This window comes from Phalangium opilio, unplaced genomic scaffold, assembly GCF_054372755.1.
Source record: "Phalangium opilio isolate 3A_F unplaced genomic scaffold, DU_Popi_V2 ptg000002l_1, whole genome shotgun sequence".
Classification (NCBI taxonomy): Eukaryota; Metazoa; Arthropoda; class Arachnida; order Opiliones; family Phalangiidae; genus Phalangium; species Phalangium opilio.
The window spans coordinates 7,832,955-7,857,243 of NW_028324144.1; the positions used below are offsets into that span (position 1 = coordinate 7,832,955).

A 24,289-nucleotide genomic window follows, 5' to 3' on the forward strand; every position below is an offset into this window, starting at 1 on the left:
GGCGGACACAATAACCGCCCTGGCAGATTCGAACGCTGGAGACGGACTGAAATATTCTTGTCGACCATCGAAAAAAGATAGTGACATGGGTAACAATATGATGCTAGCATTCTAAAAGAAGAAAAAAGGTAACTAGAAATTTCAGTATATTCCTTTATTTCTCTTTTCACTTACGTTGAAAAAATTAGGTTCACAATATATTTTTCTAACATCATAAAAATCAACTTTGTGCTGTTCGTAAACTAACCTAAAACCATCGAAAAATAAAACTAAACAAGATATTTTAATTGTCTTAAATTCATTTAAAATTTCAAAGTATATGATTCGACGTCAACGCTTAGGAGAAGTTAGAATCAGGGACAATAGACATGTAGAAGAACTGTAGGCGCTTTGAAGACTGGCAACTGTCTTTATACACTCAAACAAAGGGAGAAAATGGGGATGGGGCAAACTTGGTTATCGCTTATCATGTGGGGAGTGGCTTCAGATTACCCGCAAATTCGCACTATGAACTGCCCTCTAGTGAGAATCTTAATTAGAAATAAAGAGTCCGTTGGCTGTAGTAGCATTAATAATATGTTTTGAACACACGATTAATTTAACTATCTCAACAATATCAACCCATATACAGAGCCGGAAATAGGCACAATGGAATTTTAAAACGCCACTAATTTTGTTCATCGAATTTGAAACCAAAACCTATCGATCTATAGTTAAAAACTCGCAAAAAAAGGCACGTTTTCTCTACAGTCTATAGTTAATTGAGTAGAACGAGGCTAACAATATTCAAATTCTCGATTATTGTACGGAGAAGCGTCGCGAAGGATTGAAATTTGACGGAGGGGCTAATCTGGGCGAACTATTTGGAAGTTATTATAACAACTTAATAACAAAATTTTGCATAATTGGTTCATTGGAATATATGTAGACCTTCATAAATATGGCAAAAATTTGTGTCAGTGTGGAATTATTCGTATTTTAAAGATATACAAACTATTTTTGATAAAGAGTACGAAACCTAATTTATTGCCTATGAGACAATTGTGGATGAAGGAATTTCACTCGTCTAAAGGGGACCAATTGGTACGACCATAACTTACTCCCCGTATTTCTAATAGAACCCGAGTTATGAGCCTTCAAAATATAGTGTAATGTTAATCCTATGGAGAGAATTTTTGTGAAAATTTTGCTTAATTACTCGGCCTCTGTACCCCAAGTTTTAGTATCGTTGACAAGGGGACAAATACGACCATAAGAACATTTTGGGGGCTACGAGTAATTTGGTAGGGTTTACGGATTCGGGCGAATCATTCGAATGAATTTCCAAATGCAGTGAAAAATACTTAGCGTTGAAGACTCGTCTAAAATATTCCTCCATTATTGTGTACCGTAACGCTTGGTTTCCCATATCCCATGACTCCTGGCAAGAAATGTTAAAAGTTTCATTGCCATAAAGAAACGTATCTGAAAAACATGACCACGAATTTCTTGAACTCACTGTTAATGTGGTAACGTTTACTGAAGTCTCTTGCGCGCACCTTTAGTAATTAATGTGTTTTCAAATCAACAATCACATTTGCAATTTAAAAAATAAATTCTACCTGTATTTAAAATATCGATCATTTCCAAGAAAGTCAAATTTGATATCAGCCATTGCGGAACTTTGTAAATCCTAAAAAATACAATCGGAATCTGAAAGTTTGAAAGACTAAACATTTTCTGATAAATTTGCCTTTGCACATTTGTAACAGAGTGAAAACGAAACAAGTTAAGCTGCTGGTTTTAGACAATATAGTCTCATACGTTAAGCCTACTCAGACTCTATAAATAACAAAACGGTGATTTTTTATGCAGGTCTCTTACTTCACAATACAATTTCTAACCGATAAACAGTAAGTATTTTTTAATGTTAGGAAGAAAGGGAAGTTCACCCTCCATTTATTTTGCGGCCATACTGAGAAATATTTACAATTTTTCCTTAAGGTGAATTTAAATTAAGAAGCCGAGGTCGCGGATAGTAAAAAAAAAAAACGTTTTAGAAAATTTACGAAGACCTTTAGTAAACAATCATGCCAAAGAAGTAAAAGATAAAAAAAGCTAAGGTTAAAAAAATGAAAGGTTATGAAGGAGTAAAAAATTCCTCTTATGGTATAATAAAACTGTGAATTAGCAACTTCAAGAAGTTTTGTTTTACTAAAAAAACAACAATGTTAAAATCAAAATAAGTTTTGTTGTCCACACACTCTAGCCAAAAGATTCAATAAAAAATAAATAGCCCCTAAAACAATTACGTTAATTTAAGGGTGAAACCTTTCTCTTTCATAAAATTTTTATAATTGGCCCCTAAAATATCAGCGACAATTTATGGAAGACCCCCTTCGCAACTGTAATAAAAGCGCCATCTAGTACACATATTGGGTGAAAATATTTCCTCTATGAAACTGGATATTTCCCCACATAAAAATCGACACGCACGGGCCTAGGTATCTCGGAGGCTCCGCTTGAACGAATTTGTTTTATTAGAAGAGGTGGTAGAGTTTAATTTCTTTTGTGCTTGACATCAATAAGTGATATCTAGTTTATTAGGGAGAATTTTAAGATGCCTAAGTATTCGCGCGCCATAGTCCCAGTCCCCCTTTCAAAATACAAGGGAGGAAGTAAAAGGAGGCCGGGCTATTTCACCTCTCTTCAGTCGGAAAATAAGTAATTTTCGTCATTCGCGTCGCCAGTGAGACGCAGGTTGTAATTTAAAGGTGGGGATTAACTCCGGACCTACGTTTGGACTGGAGATAAAGCTGGAAAAGTGGCGAATTTAAACCTTGTCCTTAATAAACTAAATATCACTTCTTGTTGACGTGTTTCATTTGTATGCTTATCTATTATTTTTTTCTTCTTTCTTTTGGCCTTAAAAAGCAAATCTCATTTAAGTCGTAAACGCCATTAAACATATCTGATTGCATAAAAAATTAATCTTTCAAAAATTTTAAAAATTTTACTTTTTAAACCTAAGACATGATTTTTTTCCCTCAAAACAGTATATTCAAAATTTCGCGCTACCGGAAGTTAAAGCCCGTTCTTTATGACGTAGGAGGTGAAAAGTACACTAGAAATAAGCCTAATCTTTTAGGCAATGTTATTGCTAAGCCCAGGTTGAAACTTTAAATTTAAGCGCGCGATTAGTGAGTAACTGAGAGCTGGCGAGTGAGCCAACCGTTTACGTATTTATGACGTGGAATAGGAAAGAAATTAATTCCCGCGCATTTCGAGTATAACAATCGATTTCGAGGTGAACATGGTTTTTTTTTAATTATTTCAAATATTTTTATCGTTCTTAAATGCTAACAAATTTTAACGAAACGTGTTTTATTCTAAAGTGATAAATACCCCCTACCGCATTTAAATGGATTTTGAAGGTGCATTTAAAACGAGACTTGCCTTTTAATAAGTATATGCGATGCGGAATAGCCATTCAAGGTTTGACAGAAAACTTTTGATTCGATTTAAATTATTAAATGCAAATATTTTGCTGTTTTCATCGTTGATTTATGTATTGTCTGTCATCACACCAAATTTGGGAGAAATCGTTTCGGTAGAAGTGGTTCTGACAAAGACAAACAGAAGTTAGCTTAGTAAAAACAGAAGCCGATTAGGCTTTACACATGAAGTACGTAACATGTGCCTGGGGGAACTACACGATATTCTCTGAGCTCCTAGGAAAGAACCTCCCCTTACGCGGAGGGAAATAGTTCAGTAACGCGGCTCCTTCGGATCCATTCGATCCTTCCGTCTAAAGAACCGATTTACCTCGTACCTAAATTCGAGAACTACTATAGAGACTGAGTAGGGTGTCTAAAATATTCTTTAGATAAAACTATTCACAATATCAAAGATTATTTGGGAGTAAGGCGTTAAAATGTTATCAATCTGGGTAGCTTTTGCTTGGACTATTTAAGACGCCGTACATCTGTTTTTAACGAGGTATTTTTCTGCTCTCGCCGTTACGGCAAGCCCGGCCGCCGGCGGCTCGAGATGCGCCGCTCGGCCTCAGCCGCTGATATCTAGCCAAGGCTTAGTGTAGTTTTCGTGTCTAATTCTATTCGCAGAGCTATATTTATGTTGAAATTTAAAGAAAATCTTATAATATTTAGTTGTTATCAATCTGGGTAGCTTTTGCTTGGACTATTTAAGACGCCGTGCATCTGTTTTTTAACGAGGTATTTTTCTGTTCTCGCCGTTACGGCAAGCCCGGCCGCCGGCGGCTCGAGATGCGCCGCTCGGCCTCAGCCGCTGATATCTAGCCAAGGCTAAGGGTAGTTTTCGACTTTTCGTGTCTAATTTTATTCGCAGAGCTATTTTTCTGTTGAAATTTAATGAAAATCTTATAATATTTAGTTGAAGACCTAGTAAATGTCTCAAAAAATTTCGAAACTTGAGCTTTAAAACGTTAAATATTTTATAACGACTACGAACGATACCGCAAACTCGCCTTCCCGGGCTTCCCGGTTATGGCGACGGCGAGGTAGAGTCGAGGTCCCATGCAAGAAAATAGTAATATCCGTCGCCTATTGGTCTGACATTAAAGAGGTTATCTATGGTTAGGGGGCTCATGATTGGTTAAAAGCTTTTTTGTTCGTCTGCTTAGTTTTTACTTCGGGAATATCATGAAATCAATGGCCAAAGCTATGGAAAAGTGGGACTTACGTACTTTATGTGTGAAGCATAATCCGCTTTTGGTAAAAACGTGTTATAATAAGCGTTTCTTGGCGAACAAGAGAGTATAACTTTTCTGAGGTAAAATTCTACTAAAGGGATCGTGCAAGGATTATTTAAAATGACAATTTAAATAATCCTTGGATCGTGAGTCACGGAAAGAACCTTATATGATTGGTCGTTTGCGATCGAGGGGCAAGTCATTCGACATAATCGGTGGACACGCTGTACTAACGTTAGTAAGAGTCATCATTAAAACTCAACCCTAGGCATTGCTAAATTGATTTCGCGTGATTCGTGGTCAGTGTACAGCGATAGAGGTTGATTAATATTTCAAAATTATGTTCAGTGCTTTATATTTAAACTTTTGGTGAAATATAATCTAATGAAGGCTTTTATTTGCCTTTGCAAAGTTAGAATCGGGTAGTTCAGGACTCTTAGCTTTTAATAAACACCAAGTTAAAAGCGTTTTCTGTTTACCTCTCTCTACTTCTGAAGTTAAAACCATAATGGGGTAATTAAACAAATCTTGAAGCTTGGTGTAATTTAGAAATATGTGGTCTATGATTAAGTTTTCGCTTCGAATTTAATGAAGAAAGTTTGGACCAAATTTTTCTTAATGTAATATTTCGAATATTAAAAGAGTTTGACATGGTAAAGTTTAACGTGGAAAGGAACACGGGAGACGGACTGAAATATTCTTGTCGACCCTCGAAAAATGATAGAGACGTGGGTAACGCAATAACACCAGCATTCTAAAACAAGAATAAGGGTAGCTCTAAGTCACTATTTCAGTATTTTCTGTTATTTCTTTTCAATTACGTTGAAAAAATTAGGTTCAGTACATAACTTTGTCACATCAAGAAATTCAATTTTATGCTGTTCGTAAAGTATCCTAAAATATCAACATAATAGAAGTAAAATGAGATGTTAACATAATTGTTTATAAATTAGCTTTAATTGATTTAATATTGCAAAGAATTCAATTGTTACACTTAGAGGAAACTATTGTCAGGGAGAAGTGGACATGGAGACGAATTACGCGCTTTTTGCAATGTCAACTTTCACCATACATTTCCACAAAGGGAGAAAAGAGGGATGGGGAAAAACTTCCTTAGAGCTTTGGCAAAATCACACTATGAACTGCCCTCTAGTGAAAATCTTGATAAGAAAAAAACTCTGTTGTCTGTAGTGTCAGAATCAGTTCAGGGGTTAACCGTAAAGGCGCCATCCTCCCCAGTTTTACCCCTGGTTTTACCTAGGATGGTGAAAATTTCAATTATTTTGTGTATAATGGTTAGGCCTAAATATTGCGTCTCCAGGTCGTGTAAAAATCGTGAAAACTGCCGGGAATGTGGCGCACTCCTGTAAGCCAAGCTTCTGGGCGGCAAAGTTTGAGCGAATAAGACCCATGTCGGCGATCCTACCCTATAGGTGCCGACTGCCCCGTGTCCGCCGGAGGTGCCTTGAACCCCACACCCCGCCCGTCATCTCCCAAGTACACCTCATTTTCATTCCCCTGCTTACACACATCCTGAACCAATTTGCATTGAACACTCAAAAAAAAACTCTAACAACTCACGCTGCCAGGACATCATATTTTTCCTTGTTCCGAAATCAACAAGAAAATATGAACAAGGGCCGAAATCATTATTAATACTCCGTGTGGTTTCTAATGTGATAAGGTAGTACAGCACTTTACAATGATCTAAGGCTATACAGTGTCTGTTATACTTCATAAAATCAGTGGTGCCACATAAACTTGAGAAATGGCTGCCCAATTTTATACTCGCGGAATACAGTGACGACGACACTATAAGATGCCATTTTTGGTTTAGCATACACTTTTACTCTTATCTGACTTCTAATCGTAAAAGTGTCAAAACTAGGGGTGTGGCTTTATGGAATGAACTCCCTATAAAGGTTCAACCACAATATCAATATTCAAAAAAGAAATGCTAAATGCGTTAACGATATAATTAAATATTTGTATCTTTTAATCACTTGAACCAGAAGTGGTATGAGACTAGAAGTAAAGGGCTCTAGCATTGGCAATAGATCCTGGCACTAGTGAACAAATTTGAGGATTTTATGCCGCTTCCCACGCGCTAAAACTAGAGAGAGAAAAATTGGTCGAGTTCCAAAAACATTTCCTACCCCCTTCCCCTCAACCTAAAGCCGCAGAACACGGACCCGGCTCCTTGAATCTAGTTCGGCCGTCTACCACCGCGAGCGTCTCACGTTTTGGAGGGAAAATTCTGAAACCGCCACTAGAGGGCCAACCGTTTGTGTTTTATCAAGTCTTTTCACTAATGCCGAGTGAAGAATTTGGTTAGCTCAATACTTCTAGTCTCATACCACTTCTGCTTGAACCCATATAATGTAATTTAATAAGTGACTCCCTCGTAAAACAGAACTCGTTCTGAACGGGAAAATCCTTTCAATAGAGCTCTTAATTATTATTATTATAATTAAGACATTTAATCTGTGTTGGATTGCTAATTAATTTTACACTCCATTGCAACTGTGTATCATGCTTACAAATAACTAGTTTCAAAAGTAATATAAGAAACCTCCCTTCGGGAGGAAAGTATACAAAGGCGAATTTTTCCCGATACATCCTCGTACCGCGAATGTCCCCGCGCACTTATACGGCCGTAAACAAAGTTTAAAAAATAGGGCTGCGCCGCGTAGAGCGTAGGAATACACTCTCTGATCTCGCGATTGCGTCGGCTGCTTAAGTTAAGTCAATTTCATAGACTCATTGTAATTTTCAACTTTTCCAATGAAATAATTCATGCAGCATTTTTAGATTTTGATGATAATCAATCATTAATAAACAGGCAGTGACTCGATTATAGGATTTTCATAGGTCTTTGCATAAAATTTGAATTAAACCCTTACCTTGCCAAGGTATACGACTAACACTATACATAGATAGATTTTAAAATGGTGTTATTATCTATCTCGAAATTTTGTTCTTGTATTCAAATTTTCATCTTCTTCTTGGATTCACAACAAACTAGATTTTCGTTTCGAAATAACCGTATGTGAATATTTATTAGCAAAATCAGGAATCTTCTATTTCTTTACGACAGACGGCTAAGCAGACTACACTACTTTGAAGCGCTTTTTCCTCTTTCCCAATTCCAACGACCATATCAAAGGACTAAGATCTACCGTACCTTGTCCGTAAGCAATAGTGTCTGAATATGGTATTTGGCGGTTCGAGGATGTCTCGCGTGTTTTAACGTTATGCCTATGGCGCCTTGTATACTTCCCTCCCGTAGGGAGGTTTCTTATATTACTTCTGCTAGTTTTTAAAATCAGCGATGACGTTTTAGATTTGAAAAAACAGTTTTTTTTGCATCTATACCGTTTCCAAAGAATTTCAAATTCAACATGTACCTATCTTTTTCAATTATCAAATTTTATCTACAACTGTGCTGTGCTTTTGGTCTTTAAGGCAGAACTGTCATAAACACGTCAAACTAGTCAATCAACAAGTTTGTTAATGAAAAACAACCAAGACTATTTATATTTTTGACGGTATAGGACATGTAATTTGTATTGCATTGCTAATTAATTTTACACTCGATTGCAATTTTATGTTTATCATTAAGTACATAATTACTACCTGTAAGATAAAAGGGAACATCTGAAGTGACTATCAAAGGAGCCATTTTGTTGTTCGTGTGCTTGATTGAAGTACAAAATATTTCTTAGATTTTCAAAGCATTCAATTTCGTCTCGTGACGTGTTTAATGTTTAAGCAAATCCGTTGAAGAATATTTCGGTTATGGCCACGGCTACTATTCCTGACAACAGCATGAGAAGTAAGTAGAAGGGAGCGCCGACGCTACTCAGGTCCAAATCAGCCGCGCTTTTCATGGGTGTCTTCCAAGTGACCTGTTCAATTATCTGACGCATTTCAAGATCCAAATAGTCCAAAGCTTGCGTTTCGAACAATGGTTCCATGCTGCAATAGAACATTCCTCGAGATCATTCATCATTTTATGATAAAATTCATACCGACATCAGCTGGGCGAGCTCGTGCACAATGGGGCTGCTTTTCATCCAAGAGGTGTTGAACATGATATGTAAGTAGTCGAAGGCAAGTTCTTGTTGTGAAAAGTAAAGTCCTCCATTGCTCAGGAGGAATTCTTTGTTCTCGGGATCAGATGTCAAGAATTGTCCCAAGAACCAAATCATAAAAGTGTCTCTCGTGATCAGAGCTTTTTCTCCAGAAAGTAAAGGAACGTATCCATTCGGGTCGAGATATTCCACAGGTTTGGTGAAAATTTGGTCCTTGTCGAGTGCGTCTAGCCATTCCTTAACAACCGAGTCCTGCGTTGCCTATAGATAGGCAACAATGACGTCAGAAGAATTGAGTAACTTAACACGGAAACGCCTATTTACCAATATTTTCAGATAGTCGAAAGTTCCGGTTTCTTTGATCATTGTTGGTGGAATTCCAGATTTGATCAAGTCCGAGAGGGTGTCGATGCGATTGTAGCTTTCCGTCGTGAATTCCGTCCGCAAGAAACAACCCAAGAAAAACAGAATGAAAGTCACTCCCATCAGCCACGACGCAGCCAGCAGACGACATGTAATGTGCGGCAAAATGGATGGAATCGCTATGGAACGTAATAATGTTTGATTAAAGGGCTAGTCATCGTTCGTTACGGAAATGCTATCTCCGCTAATTGGATTGTGGAAATTGACTCGCGCTGCAATCTGACCTGAGAAATATTATAATCAAATGTGTGGGAGCTTACGTTCGGCGCACAAGAGGGACGCGTTGTCCCAGACATTTCTCAATGTTTCTTGGGCCATTTTCTTGACAACTTTCTTGGTGGGCACCGATTTGTATTTGTTGGTTACGATGGAGTGAACGACGAGCAAAAGTGACAGAAGCACCAAGGTTGACCCCATTAAAATCACCACCTAATTGGGCGAAGTATGAATTTAAATGAATTGGGTAGTCATATGAATGTAATTAAGAAATATTTACATTCGTGTCCATATTTAAGAAGGACAAGTACGTGGACAAGACTCTTTTCGGGGCGCAGGTGAGGATAATCATCCTGGCCGTTTCGAACACCGGAGACGGAGTGAAATGTTCTTGTCGACCATTGAAATATGAGAGTGGCGCGGAAAATAGGATAAAATTTGATTTCTAAGACCGAAGTTTAGAAGGATCATTCAAACTTTGTCCAGTTTGTGTAATTAAATTCTGATTTCTTTTTCAGTTTGACTTACGTTGAAAGCATCAGGTTCAGTGTATATTTTGGTAAGATCGAAAAAGCTAACTTGATGCTCTTCGTAACATACTCTAAAATGATCGAGAAAATTAAATTACCATGAGAGTAAGTACGTAAGTTAGCTGATGTTAACATAGTTAACATTTGACTGTGTAAAATGAGACACACTTTAGGGAAATTAAATTATGAACCGCAATCATTATTTATCAATTAATATCAGTGTTGTCTGTGTTTTGCGATTTATGGTTAATAATTTCGGTTTAATCGAGTCGAACAAATCAAATGAAATTAAAACTCTAGAATATTAGCACACCAATCTGAGCGATACAACAGTTTATATAGTTCAATCAAATTTAAAATAGTACGAAAAATACTTTAAGTTGAAGCATCGTTTTAGATATTCCTCTACGATTCTGTAAGTTGTCCCTACGCGTTTCAAGTCCCACGATTCCTGACAAGAAATATTGAAAGTATAATTTCCATTAACATATTTGCAAGACACTGGCACCAAATGAATGTTGACATAAACTCACCGTAATTGTCGTCACGTTTATTGGAGTTTCTTGAACGTACCTATAAAAAAATTACTTTTCAAATCGACGACAACACTATGATTTGTAAATGCAAAATATTACCTGTATTTAAGATATCGGTTATTTCCAAGATATTCAAATAGGTTCATTGTCATTTTGGCTTCCACGTTAATCCTAGCGAGTAATCAAACATGAATCCTTCGAAGACTGTAACGAGTTGTTGATAGATTTGCAATTGTTTATTTAACACGAGAATATTTAATGGTAGTTAAGTGGAAATTAAGCGCTCAGACTCAAGCAGAAATGAAGTAAAAGCTCTTTGTTTTGACTTTTAATTCACTTCTACCCGGTAATGTGTAAGTATTTAGTAAAAGGCTATAATTGTTGCTTTAAGTTAGCGTCGAGAAAAATACTTCGAAGGGTGTGGTTTTACGCTAGTGTACTATAATTCCGGGAAATCAACGTTCATTGTTTGATAGGCACCAATTAATTGGGCATAAATATAGCCAGAAAGTTAAGGATAAGGTGAGGAAAAAGTAACAAAGCTATAATCAAATCTATAATCGGGAGTTGAAAGAATATTTTAACCTAGTCTTTTAAGTACAATTATGGCATCAAGTAATTCTGGACTCGTTCCTTGGCAGATTTTTAGTGCAAGGCGTCATTGAGAGCGCTTGAACCGCTCTCGCTCTTAACCACCGACTCCCGCTCACTAAACTGTTGCTGGGGTTTAAAAGGAATCGCGGAATAATTAGACGAAATCACGAAGCTTGACGCGACATTGAAATTTAATTAATTTCTATTATTACCACTAAATGACGCCTTAAACCCGGAAAGTCTGTTCAATATTTCTGAAAGTTTCATAAAACCCAGATTGGGTAGAATTTGACATGGATGGGAATTACTTTGCTACGGGAATATTTGCCCTTTCTAAGATTGAATTCTATTCGAAGCAGGCTCATATTACACGCCGTTTTAAATGATACGGTTGGATGATTTTGGAACAAAGTTTGTTAAGAATTTTGCCTAATTATTCTCGTTATGGATTTAGTTAGAGTCCGGTTTAACTTAATGCTTCCAAACCTTCATTAAAATTTGACGTTTGAACTTTTGAGAAGAAAAATCGATTTAAGAGACCAAAACTTTGTTCAGTCGTGCAAAATCAAGTCTATTTTTACCTCTCCGAGTGACGTATGTCACGGAGAGGTTCTAATTTCGACGTGTCTGTGTGTCTGTCTGTGTGTCTGTCTGTGTGTCTGTCTGTGTGTCTGTCTGTGTGTCTGTGTGTCTGTCTGTCCGTTGTTACACCCACGTGACCGCGTTCGCAGTTTGCAAATCGGAGCAAACGTGTATTCAATTTCCAGACCGCATTTACAGTCCCGGAAATTGTATTCGACTTACAGGCTATTACTCCATTGCCTGTTTAACAACTCTGTTCATTTGTCCACCCCACATGGACACTAGTCTGAACTTATTGGCTTCTAAACACCACCATCTTCTAGTCTTTCGCCCATTTCACATGGACACCAGTCTGTACTTACTGGCTTCTAAACACCACCACCTTCTCGACTTTGTCCATTCCACATGGAAACCAGTCTGTACTTACTGGCTTCTAAACACCACCATCTTCTATTGTTTGTCCATCCCACACGGACATCAGTCTGCACACCTGGCTTCTAACACCACCATCATCCTCAAAGTTAAGACATACGCGGCGATCGGCTAGGGTTACGAGAAACGTCTAGCCTTCCATTGACGGGGTCTTCCGCCAAGGTTCACGCAATTGCGATGTTCTTATCCATAGCTGCGATTCGAAACCCTTATATACTACCTATTTGAGTAAGGCGACGCAACGGGCGTATGCTTCATTTCAAACGCCAATATTAGTCAGGTCTCTCAAGAATGTTTAATTGTTCTTTATCAAAACGATGTAACGCTCAATAAGGCAAACAACTGACGAAGAAAATATTTAATATTAATTATATTTATTTTAATATTTAAGATAATCTTGTTTCTCAACTCAAAATTAATACGGAAAGAGTTAAAAAGCAGCTTATGTTTTTGTCTGTGTGTGTCCGTTAATTGTTACACTAGTGCGTCGCGTTAGCAGTTAGCCTTGTTTTGATATGTAAAGAAATCCTACAGAACCTTAATATTCCCTTTTTCCATAATATAAAGTGAATATGTAGAAGTATTTTTCGTAATTATGATGCATTTAGTACTTTTGTAGCTTTAAAGCTCTGTTTCATTTTGATATTCCAAAGATTTTTTTTAATATTGTTATTTGAAATGGCTGTTTATATATTACTTAAGCTATACTACAGCTGTATATAGAATAATCCTTGGTTTAGTGATTTCATGAAGAAAACTAAGACCTAGACTCCGGCGGGTATAACAAGCGCGCATTATCCGCAATAGGATTAGTGAAACAAAGAGTAAATAATTGAGGCCTGAGGTGAAGTAAACTTTTGGTTTTGATTTTCGTGTCTGAAATGAAGAGACATTAACGGTTCATAGTGAGCCGAAAGTTAAATACACTCTTAAATAATCAGGTTAAGATTTTATAATGGAAGAAAAGATGGTGGCAATTAGATTAGTAAAAGGGCTAATGGTAAACGGGTAGTAGCTACAGACTTTTTCTTCTCGTTATGATGCGCATTGACTATTAGTGCGTCTAGCTACAATTTAGCTTTGGTGTTATTTAACGTTAACATTCATGTTGTCAAACTAAGAATATTGTTGAGGTGAGACGAGACGATAGTGTTTACACTGCAAACCAGATGTGAATGTAGCTATCAGAATATACGGTAAACAGCTGAAGCGTAGACTTCATTTCCTGTTCTTTTCCCCATTGACTGATACCCATGTGTCCAAGATTTGGATGTAAAATGTCGTCTGCTTTACTGTATATTCGCTATGCTTGGAATACTGCTTCAATATTTCGTAAATTTTTACTTCAAAAAAGTGAAATAATTCCATATCTAGGTAAATAAGTTTGTAGTAGTAGACCTCTTGACTCGGAGAGGTAATATTTTGGTTTTCCCAACTTGTTAATTCCCAATTTAGTTCGAAATTGCTTTGTCGTATGTCTAATCGATTCATTTTAACAATCAATTACGATGACGTTTTAGATTTGAAAAAGCAATTTTTATTTGCATCTGCCATTAATAATAAATTCAAATTCTACATTTGCCATTTTCAATTTTCGACCGCTACAAGTCAAAACTTTCACGAAGACGTCAAACTAATCAATCAACAAGTCGATATTTTTGCCACTACGTTTAATTTGACTAAGATTATTTAGTCTTTATGGTTACGAAGCGGAATGTGGTTTTTTGTATTTACAATTAAGCCTTCAACATTTACAAGAAAATTCAATATCCCTAATTTTCTTTACAAGTGTGAAATGAAGTGTATTGTTAATTCGAGATTTAGATAAGAATTAAATCAAGTATCACATTTTGGATTGATCGATTCCACGATATTGAAATTGGAAAAGTGTGTCATTTACAAGTTTGACGCGCAATATGGTGAATAATTAACGAAGAAAATATAAGATAATTATTTTAATATTTAAGATAATCTTGTTTCTCGATACAATATTAATACAGAAAGTGTAATAAAACCGTCTTTCTGTATGTCTGTGCGCGTTGTTACACTGCACCACGTTGTCAGTTTGCTTTGTTTTGCTATGTAATGAAATCCTATACAAAACCGTTATGTTCTTAAACTAAGAATTTCTTTGAGATATAATGAGAGCATAGTGTTTGCACGTCAACCTACTTGTCAATATAATAAAGATTGAATAATTCATTAACTCCAACTTCGGCACAGCTCGCTTGTCAATTATAAGCCGTAATTGCATATTTAGGTAAATAAGTTTGTAGGTAGTCATTCTCTAGGTTCGGAGAGATTTTATTTTCGTTTCCCATCTTGAAATTAATGTAAGACAATTAAGTCTGGGTTAGAACATTAATTAGGTTCACACTCGAATGCAAATTGTTATTTTAAACCTTAATGACGTCATAAGTTCATAATTACCAATTACAAGTTAGGGTCTATTTGATATAACGTAAACTACAGTAATTTCGTTGGTGTTAGGAATATGATTTCGGGGGGCTGAATTATTAAATTTTCATCGTTTAAGTACATTGTTTAAAAAATATTTCGGTGATTGCGGCGGCTACTGTTCCTGACAACAGCAAGAAAAGCAAATAGAAGGGAACGATGACGCTACTGAGGTCCAAATTATCCGCGGTTTTCATCGGCCTCTTCCAAGTGATCTGTTCAATTAAGTGACGCACCTCAAAATCCAGGTAATCCAACGCTCGCGTTTCGAACAATGGTTCCATGCTGCAATAAATCATTCATCAACCCCCTGGATCATTTTAGGATAAAATTCATACCGACATCAGTTGGAGGGACTCGTGCACTATGGGGCTGCTTTTCATCCAAGACGTGTTGAACATGAGGTGTAAGTAGTCGAAGGCAAGTTCCTGTTGCGAAATGTAAAGCCCCCCGTTGTCGTCAAAGAACTTTTTATTCTCGGGATCAGATGTCAAGATTTGCCCCAAGAACCAAAACAGATAAGTGTCTTTCACGATCACAGCTTTTTCCCCAGAAAGTATCGGAATGTATGCTTCAAGCGACAGATATTCTATTGGATCAGCGAATTGGTTCTCCTCATCGAGTGCGTCTAGCCATTCCTTAATAACTGGATCCTGGGTTGTCTAAGATACGCACCAATAACGTCAGAAGAACTGAGTAACTTTTCACGGAAACGCCATTTTACCAAATGCTTCAGAAAATCGAAAGTTCCGGTTTCCTTTGCCATTAAGGGTGGAATTCCCGATTTGATCAAGTCCGAGAGAGTGTCAATGCAATTGTGGCTTTCCTCCGTGAATTCCGTACGCAAGAAACAACCCAAGAAAAATAAAATGAAAGTCACTCCGATCAGCCACGACGCAGCCAGCAGACGACAAGTAATGTGGGGCAAAATGGAGGGAATCGCTACAGGGAACGTATTTATGTTTGATTATCTTAAGGGGAATTAACCCTATCTGCGTATTGTTGAATTCTCCGAAGCCACTCGCTCAACATTCTGATATAATATGGAATATTAACAATAACTTAATCGCTTACGTTCGGCGCACAAGAGTGACGCGTTGTCCCAGACATATTCCAGGGTTTCTCGGGCCATTTTCTTAACAAAGTTCTTGGTGGGCACCGATTTGTATTTGTTGGTTGCGATGGAGTGAACGACGAGCAAAAGTGACAGAAGCACCAAGGTAAACCCCACTAAAATCACCACCTAATTGATGGAAGAATGTAATTCAATGAATTGGATTGTAATTAAGATATATTTACATCCATATTTAAGAAGGACAAGGAAGTGGACAAGACTCTTTTTGGGGCGGCGGACAGGATGAGCAGCCTGGCCGTTTCGAACACCGGAGACGGAGTGAAATGTTCCTGCCGACCATCGAAATATGAAAGTGGAAAGGCAATCAAGATAATTTTTGATTTCTAAAACCAATTTAATGAAGAACTATTCAAACTTTGTTCTATTTTTGCATTTAAATTCGGTATGATTTATTTTTTAGTTTCTCTTACGTTGAAAGCATCAGGTTCATCGTATAATTTTTTATTTTCGAAATAGCTAACTTCATGGTTTTCGAAATATAGTCTGAAATCATCTTCAAAATTGAATTACACAGAGATATTGTCAAATCGAGTCAAAAAGGCAAAGAATTTAGTGAAATTCTCGAACTTTCGGTCCGCCATTTGACCGAACGAGGAGCGAGGACTATGGCGAGTTAACAACATAATACTTTCTCGCTCGGCCCAATTTACATATTTAAAGTAGTATGAAAAATACCGGGCGTTCAAGGATCGTTTTGCATATTCCGTTATGATGTTGTAAGACGTGACTATTCGCTCCATGGTCCACGATTCCTGACAAGAAATATTAAAAGTTTATACTTGCCATTGAGAAACGCCACCGATTGTCAATAAGCTCACCGTAATTGTCGTCACGTTTATTGGAGTTTCTTGAGCGTACCTATAATGGAAAAAATGTTATTTTTCTAATCGATGACAACGTTACGATTTGAAAATTACCTGTATTTAAAATATCGGTTATTTCCAAGAAACTGAAATGGGTGTATTGTCATTTTGGGCTCCTCTTAAATTCTAGCCCTTATTCAATGCGAACCTTCGAAGACTGTGTTCTGTCATGTATCCGAAATACGAGTGGGTTTAATCGTAGTACCAAATTAAACCCTGAGACTCTCTAAACTCAAACAGAAACTAATTAAAAGCATTTTGAAAGAACTATTTATTCGCTTTAGTATTTAGTAAGAGGCTATACCTAATTTTTGGTTGAAGTTAGCGTGTAGAAAAAACGTATGGGCGTGGTTTTAAGCTATAGGGTACTTTGTTTCGAGAAATCGATGCAACGCTTTCTTCTAACAACTTTCATTTTCTCAAAAAACAAAATTATTATATGGCAACCTAAAGAAAAATCAGTAAGCTCGTTTCGTTATAACAGCTAAGTGGAGTCACACCACGAAAGTCTAATCATTATATTTTTTGTAATTAAAAAATAAAACCTCAGGGTTAGAAGAGTTGAACATGCGAATGTTAAACGTGGAAAGCAGAGGTTTTCTAGGTGAATATCTAACCTTTCTAAGATTGAATTGTAAACTCACGTTTCGCAAACCACACATATGCTCTGTGCATTATGATTGACGGGTTGTTCGTCAAAGTTAGTTTAGGCAGAGAGAATTTATAATAGGGATTGGAAACTGAGGAATATTATGTAGCTCAAAAATCACGTGATCAACACAACTGGCCACGTCTATTTCCGGTATAATATTTTGTGGCCCCTCCCTCTAGGGTGGTTCTAGAATGTTGCGGGAGGGTCTCTAGAGGAGATGGACACTACCTTTTTAGGGAAAGGGAAACGTCTGACTTAACATAACACCAAATGGCGCCAGTCGCACTCGAAATCGCGAACCCTTATTGGGTAATTGTACAACCAATAGTGATTGAGGGCAAACTTTAAAATTAAAGGAGTGTCATGTGACCGAAATTTACCTGGCCAGTTTTAGCGTCGTAGCCTACTTGTTTGAGCTACATTGTATTTAGCACTGTCAAGGGCAAGAGCTTCCACTCCCTATTATAAATTCTCTCTGGTTTAGGCGATTATTCTCGTGAATGTACGCGGTTTGAAATAATATAGGTCAGGTTTTGATTAATGATACAATTTTTTATTTTGATTACTTTAAGAACTTTGAGAAGAAAATTTGATATTATAAACCAAGGCTTACTTAGGTGGTGTGATTGTATTTAGGGTTTTGTCAAAGGTTCACGAAGTTGCCCATTTAGGCCCGACAAGCGGGGAATGTTAAAATTTCCTGATTTATATTGTCATAATTTCGAAGTTTATTTATTTTTTTTAAGTGATCACTGGTCTAAATGTAGGCGAGGTAGGGGGAAGAAAATCATTGACTCCCTCTAAGCTATACTTAATGGCCTCTAGCAGCAACCATCATCTGGCCGACACCTGTCTGTAACTTTACTCCTTTATCATTCAGGTATTCGCAGCGATCGTCTATGGTTACCAGAGATGCCTATCCTTCCAATGGTGGGGCTCTCTTAGTCTCTATAAAGCTAAAAGCAATTGCTGTGTTCTTACGCTGGACTGAAATTAAAAACCTTTATATACTACCGATTTGTGTATGGCGAAACAACAAGCATAAGCTTGATTTCAAACGTCAATATTAGTCTCGTCTCTCAAAAATGTTCAATTGTTTTTTTCTTAAAGCGATGTAACGCGCAATAAGGTGAATAATTAACGAAGAAAATATTTTTTATTAATTATATTTATTTTAATATTTAAGATAATATTGTTTCTCGATTCAATATTAATTATATAAAAACGTCTTGGTTTGGACCAAGGCCGAAAACACAAACGATATCAATTGACTGAAGTTCAGATATTGAAATTTTTTTCTAGTTATTTTTATCCACTCAATCCTTAATCAATATTTAATTCAATCAACTGATTTTACTGTTAATCGATCTAGTCCCTCTAAATTAATTGAAAAAATTACATATCTACGCTTTTTCAAGAACAATTACATTTTCCGAAAACATTTTATCATGAAATAAATTGTTCTTGAAAAAGCGTAGATATGTAATTTTTTCAATTAATTTAGAGGGACTAGATCGATTAACAGTAAAATCAGTTGATTGAATTAAATATTGATTAAGGATTGAGTGGATAAAAATAACTAGAAAAAAATTTCAATATCTGAAACTTCAGTCAATTGATAAACCTCACACATATCGTTTGTTTTTTCGGCCTTGGTCCAAACCAAGACGTTTTTATATACTATCTGTTACTTCAGTCTTAATGTAATTAAATTTTGAATAATTATGTTTGCTTTACCGTCATACATTTGCACTCTAAAATATAATGGTGCATTCAAACACCATATATGCTGTTTTTTCCAGTGCCAAAAAAGACATCATTTAGGGTGTACTTTAACCCCATTTCTATGATCAATTCACGCCATTTACTAATATTATTTGGAAGTATTAAGGAAATATTAGGCATTTAAGCACCATTTACAGTGGCTTTTAACATCTTTTTTTGACAATCTGTTGAACTTCTAATATTACTTAGTTTAATGGTTTTAAAAGTAGGGAAAAAGTACGCTACCTATGTCACATTATTAAACCAAGTGAAGTGAAATAATTGTTAAATATTTATTATAACCACTACACCACAGACACGTGGTAAGTCTAAGTTTTCCAAGAGACCTAACTAATTATTATGTCCAATCACGATGGTTAAAACATGTATCTACCTAGGCTCGAACATATGACTTTCCGTGTGTGAAGCGGACGTGATAACCACTACATCATAGATACGTGGTAAAACTGAGCTTTCCAAGAGATCTAGCTAATTCAAGCGCCCAATCACGATGGTCAATACATGTATCTAGCAGGGTTCGAACCTGGGACCTTCCGCGTGTGAAGCAGACGTGATAACCACCACACTACACATACGTAGTAACACTGAGTTTTCCAAGAGATCTAGCTAATTATTATGTCCAATCACGATGGTCAAAACCGTACTTCTGTAATTAACTAAAATTAACATACTTAGACTTAATTGTTTTGATCAAGCTGGCCGATAGCACACCCTGAATACTTAATTGTTAATTTAAGATAATTTCGAAAAGTATCTTCGCTGTAGTTTTTAAGTTATCGGTGGGGAAAAATCACGAAAAACCCATGTTAATCTCCATAGGAAATTAGCAAAAGCAGGTGAATATTACTTTAACGTTACAAAACGGTATCAAGTCATATCTACAAGAGCCTACCGGTCCTGTAGAATACAGAAAGAGTAATAAAGTCGTCTATCTGTGTGTCTGTGCGTGTTGTTACATTAGTGCACCGTGTTATCAGTTTGTCTTGTGTTGGTTATGTTCTTAAACTAAGAATTTCTTTGAGATACAACGAGGTGATTGTGTTTACACGTCAACCCACTTGTCAATATAATAATGATTGAATTAACTTTAACTTCGGCACTTACTTGTCAATTAAAAGCCGTAATTGTATATTTAAGTAAATAAGTTTGTAGGTAGGCCTTTTCTAGATTCGGAGAGGTATTATTTTCGTTTATCAACTTGTAATTAATGTAAGACAATTAAGTCTGGGTTGGAACAATAATTAGGTTCCCACTCGAGTGAAAATTGTTACGTTAAATCTCAATGACATCAAAACTATATAATTACCAATTATAAGTCAGAGCACTACCAACGAAATATACAAGGCCCATTCACGCTCGCTTCAAAGGGGGGTCCCTCACCCTTATATTTTTGACTTGTGTGGTTGATAGATGGCTCTTCTTCGTCTCTTTAATACACTTACTAATTAGGCCCGCCGCGCGCTCCTTCGCTCGAGGTTCGAAACTTAGAGCAGGCTGCTGGTCACGTCAGGTTTACGTAATTTTTTTAGACTTAAACGCGCCTCTAGTGGAGAATCGTGGCAATTTAAAAGGTCCGGAAAAAATAAAAAAAATTGGCGCCCGCATGGGCCTTGTATATCTCGTTGGTAGTGGTCAGAGTCAATTTGAAGTAACGTAAACTACAGTAATTTCGTTGGTGTTAGGAATTTGATTTCTGGGGGCTGAGTTATTAAATTTTCATCGTTTAAGTACATTGTTTAAAAAATATTTCGGTAATGACCGCGGAAAGTTGAACCTCTGTTGGGCTGACCAATCGCGTGAAGCCCAGTCTTCCTGCCATAATTAATTATCTAAATTACTTCCAATCATAGACCCAATCCCTTAAACGTTTCTTCACGTTCAAGTTAGTCGTACAACAGACAGCCCTACTAACCGTGGATTTTCTAGACATATAGTATGAAACTTTGATAACTTATTTTTAATTAACGAAAACAAGTTCGATGAGGCTGCTTGGTCCTTTTGTGGTCTTCAGAACAGTAGATAATAATGAAAAACGGGTTATTTTCCTTTAATTTTTATATTTTACATTTCAAGTCAAGAGTTATTTAACATGGATAAGCTCCATTAGCAGTTTACCACGGAACCCTAGGTGAAAATTTCTTCAAATCCACTCTGGGGTGTTAAGAAATTTTCACCTCAGGGTTCCGTGATATTTTACATTTGTTTTGAAATAATGAGCGATTAAGGTTACGATATTAATATAAACAGGAATACAGGCAGATAATTATCGCATTAGCTGATATAATCTCGTATAATTATCTTAAGCCAAAATATTCCATGCGTGAAAACCTATTTCCTTACGCGCATTCTTTATATCCATGGTTTTTCTTTGTCGTCCAAGAATGATTTTAAACTTGAAGTATTAATACAATTCCATGAATCAGTGGCGTTGGTAGGCCTTTTTTTTTGGGGGGGGGGTGAGTTATACCCCCCCCCCCAAATAACTTAGACCCCTCAAAATAATCCATAAACCCTTCCAAAAATTACTCGTAGCCCCCTAAAGTTCTGTAGCAATATATAAAAATTATATTGATAGATTCGTTAAGTTTCAATGAACCACTTATGCAAAATTTTGTAATTAATTTCTTACAATAACTTTAAAATAGTTTGCCCAGATACCCCCCCCCTCCCCCAAATTTCAAACCCTAGCGACGCTACTGCAATGAATATGAATGTATCAATTTGACTAAAAACCTGGTAAGCATATTTATAAATAATATATATTTGGAATGTGAATTTAATTAACCTTTGCCTTGAAAACGTTTCTTGGCAAAACGCCGACGATGAGACGAATTCTCCTACGAAGCATTTTTGGAATTTCTTTTACTTGTGTTTGGGGAAATTTCAACATTCCCTAAAATTCGTCTGCAACCTTTACTGCTGCTAAATTGCTAATAAGAAAACCAATCCCGAAAGTAACAGCCCCGTCGGGAGTGTGGCGCACTCCTGTAAGCCCAGCTTCTGGGCGGCAAAGTTTGAGGGAATACGACACATGTCGGCGATCATACCTTATAGGTGCTGACTGTCCCGTGTCCGCCGGAGGTGACTTACCCCCCTTTCCACCTTCCGTCACCTCCCAAGTAAACTTCATTTCCTTCCCGGTTTACACAAATACGACCTAGCGGCCCCCGTCGGTGTTGGGTCTCACGCTCACCTCTTCCTGGTGCTCAAGGCCTCACGGCTAAGCACTAGTGTTCGTTGGTGGTAAAAAAAAAAAAGTAACAGCCCCTTAGTTTGGGCAGGATTTTTAAACCTTGGCCCTTCAGATGATTAAAGGTGTAATCCTTTTTGTGGGTAAGTTTTAAGAAACTATTACGTAACAAATATATATTTCAATACTTGAAGAATAGAGCGGCTCCAGTAGATCCCCTACAAGGGGACTTTCCTCCTGAACTCCGGGTTTGGCTTGGCAAAGGCTAGTGGGCGGGATTTATACATGCAAGTATAAATCACGCCCACAAATGCCTCTAGCTTTGCCAAGCCAAAACTGGAGTTCGTAAGAAAAGTCAACTTGTAGGGGATCCTCAATGCAATTAGTTTTAACAGAAGCCTATAATTAAACCTCCTTCGGAGGGAAGCCTCTATCAAGCCATAGACGCCACGTTAAAAATCTGAAACGTCTTGGTTTCGCGCTTCACTAAAGAGAACACTAAAGTGGTTGAGGACTGACAGCTTATGAATAGTCTTTGTAGAAAGAAAAAAAATAAAAAAATGGTAAAATAAAATGGCGGTGCACATACCACAGACGAGAAATTTTCAATGCCAAGTATTTCTTGATTTGAAACAAACAAGCACTAAATATGTGCAAACAACGGTTAAACTACAAAAATTGGGACTTTTTCTTGGAATCATTTTTGGAAATATTCTCTTTCAGATTTAAAAATATTGAACATAACCTTCTTATTAGACCATAAAGTCCTAAGTTTACTTGGGTGTGTTTGTCTAAAGTAAGCGAGATTTTTACAAATAAATTATGTAAAATTTCTTGCCTTTCATTCCCAATATGCTTTACAAAACTTTCACTTGTAATATCTTTTAAAATTAAATCATAAACAGCTTCAATATCCATTATTGAACTAACCCTGGGCCTACCATCACTTTATCACAGACTCCGCTGTAGCAAACGACAGTTACAATTTCAAAATAGCCGCTGGCGTAGGACTATTATGTCTTATGTAAAGGCGCTATTTTTTCGCCGTCAATAAAATTGTATCGCTGCGTCGATGTCTCTAAGCGCGAAAACAAGACGTTTCACGTTTTTGCCTAGATAGAGGCTTCTCCTCTTATCCGCTTCTGGTTTTACCAAAAGCGGATTATGCTTCACACATAAAGTACGTAAGTCCCACTTTTCCATAGCTTTGGCCATTGATTTCATGATATTCCCGAAGTAAAAACTAAGCAGACGAACAAAAAAGCTTTTAACCAATCATGAGCCCCCTAACCATAGATAACCTCTTTAATGTCAGACCAATAGGCGACGGATATTACTATTTTCTTGCATGGGACCTCGACTCTACCTCGCCGTCGCCATAACCGGGAAGCCCGGGAAGGCAAGTTTGCGGTATCGTTCGTAGTCGTTATAAAATATTTAACGTTTTAAAGCTCAAGTTTCGAAATTTTTTGAGACATTTACTAGGTCTTCAACTAAATATTATAAGATTTTCATTAAATTTCAACAGAAAAATAGCTCTGCGAATAAAATTAGACACGAAAAGTCGAAAACTACCCTAAGCCTTGGCTAGATATCAGCGGCTGAGGCCGAGCGGCGCATCTCGAGCCGCCGGCGGCCGGGCTTGCCGTAACAGAAAAATACCTCGTTAAAAAACAGATGCACGGCGTCTTAAATAGTCCAAGCAAAAGCTACCCAGATTGATAACAACTAAATATTATAAGATTTTCTTTAAATTTCAACATAAATATAGCTCTGCGAATAGAATTAGACACGAAAACTACACTAAGCCTTGGCTAGATATCAGCGGCTGAGGCCGAGCGGCCCATTTCGAGCCGCCGGCGGCCGGGCTTGCCGTAACGGCGAGAGCAGAAAAATACCTCGTTAAAAACAGATGTACGGCGTCTTAAATAGTCCAAGCAAAAGCTACCCAGATTGATAACATTTTAACGCCTTACTCCCAAATAATCTTTGATATTGTGAATAGTTTTATCTAAAGAATATTTTAGACACCCTACTCAGTCTCTATAGTAGTTCTCGAATTTAGGTACGAGGTAAATCGGTTCTTTAG

General features: G+C 37.0%; 2 protein-coding genes and 2 long non-coding RNA genes across 5 annotated transcripts; 2 read left to right on the top strand and 2 right to left on the bottom strand.

The window, feature by feature from the left end:
* Nucleotides 1-7,920: 7,920 nt before the first annotated feature.
* On the top strand, nt 7,921-11,678 carry LOC149718592 (uncharacterized). 2 transcript variants are annotated; one of them, XR_016372038.1, is made up of 4 exons: nt 7,921-8,810; nt 8,892-8,999; nt 9,142-9,670; nt 9,744-11,678. It is a non-coding gene; the product is annotated as an uncharacterized LOC149718592 (long non-coding RNA). The 2 variants fall into 2 exon arrangements; XR_016372040.1 differs by having other exon boundaries at nt 7,921-9,319; nt 9,377-9,670.
* Nucleotides 11,679-14,324: 2,646 nt separating this feature from the next.
* LOC149718593 (uncharacterized) lies at nt 14,325-15,433 on the bottom strand. The gene is made up of 4 exons (XM_089849552.1): nt 15,300-15,433; nt 14,918-15,237; nt 14,549-14,860; nt 14,325-14,439 (listed from the first exon to the last, which is right to left on the bottom strand). The coding sequence occupies exons 1-3, from the start codon at nt 15,339-15,341 to the stop codon at nt 14,650-14,652; spliced, it is 573 nt and encodes a 190-aa protein (XP_089705678.1). The 5' UTR covers nt 15,342-15,433; the 3' UTR covers nt 14,325-14,439; nt 14,549-14,649.
* Nucleotides 14,616-16,897, top strand: LOC149718594 (uncharacterized). Its single transcript, XR_016371959.1, has 4 exons — nt 14,616-14,823; nt 14,900-15,795; nt 15,888-16,092; nt 16,167-16,897. It is a non-coding gene; the product is annotated as an uncharacterized LOC149718594 (long non-coding RNA).
* On the bottom strand, nt 15,895-17,370 carry LOC149718595 (uncharacterized). Its single transcript, XM_089849560.1, has 5 exons — nt 16,878-17,370; nt 16,628-16,799; nt 16,529-16,568; nt 16,121-16,462; nt 15,895-16,033 (listed from the first exon to the last, which is right to left on the bottom strand). Exons 2-4 carry the CDS (start codon nt 16,678-16,680, stop codon nt 16,217-16,219), a joined length of 339 nt encoding a protein of 112 aa, XP_089705686.1. The 5' UTR covers nt 16,681-16,799; nt 16,878-17,370; the 3' UTR covers nt 15,895-16,033; nt 16,121-16,216.
* Nucleotides 17,371-24,289: the final 6,919 nt, after the last annotated feature.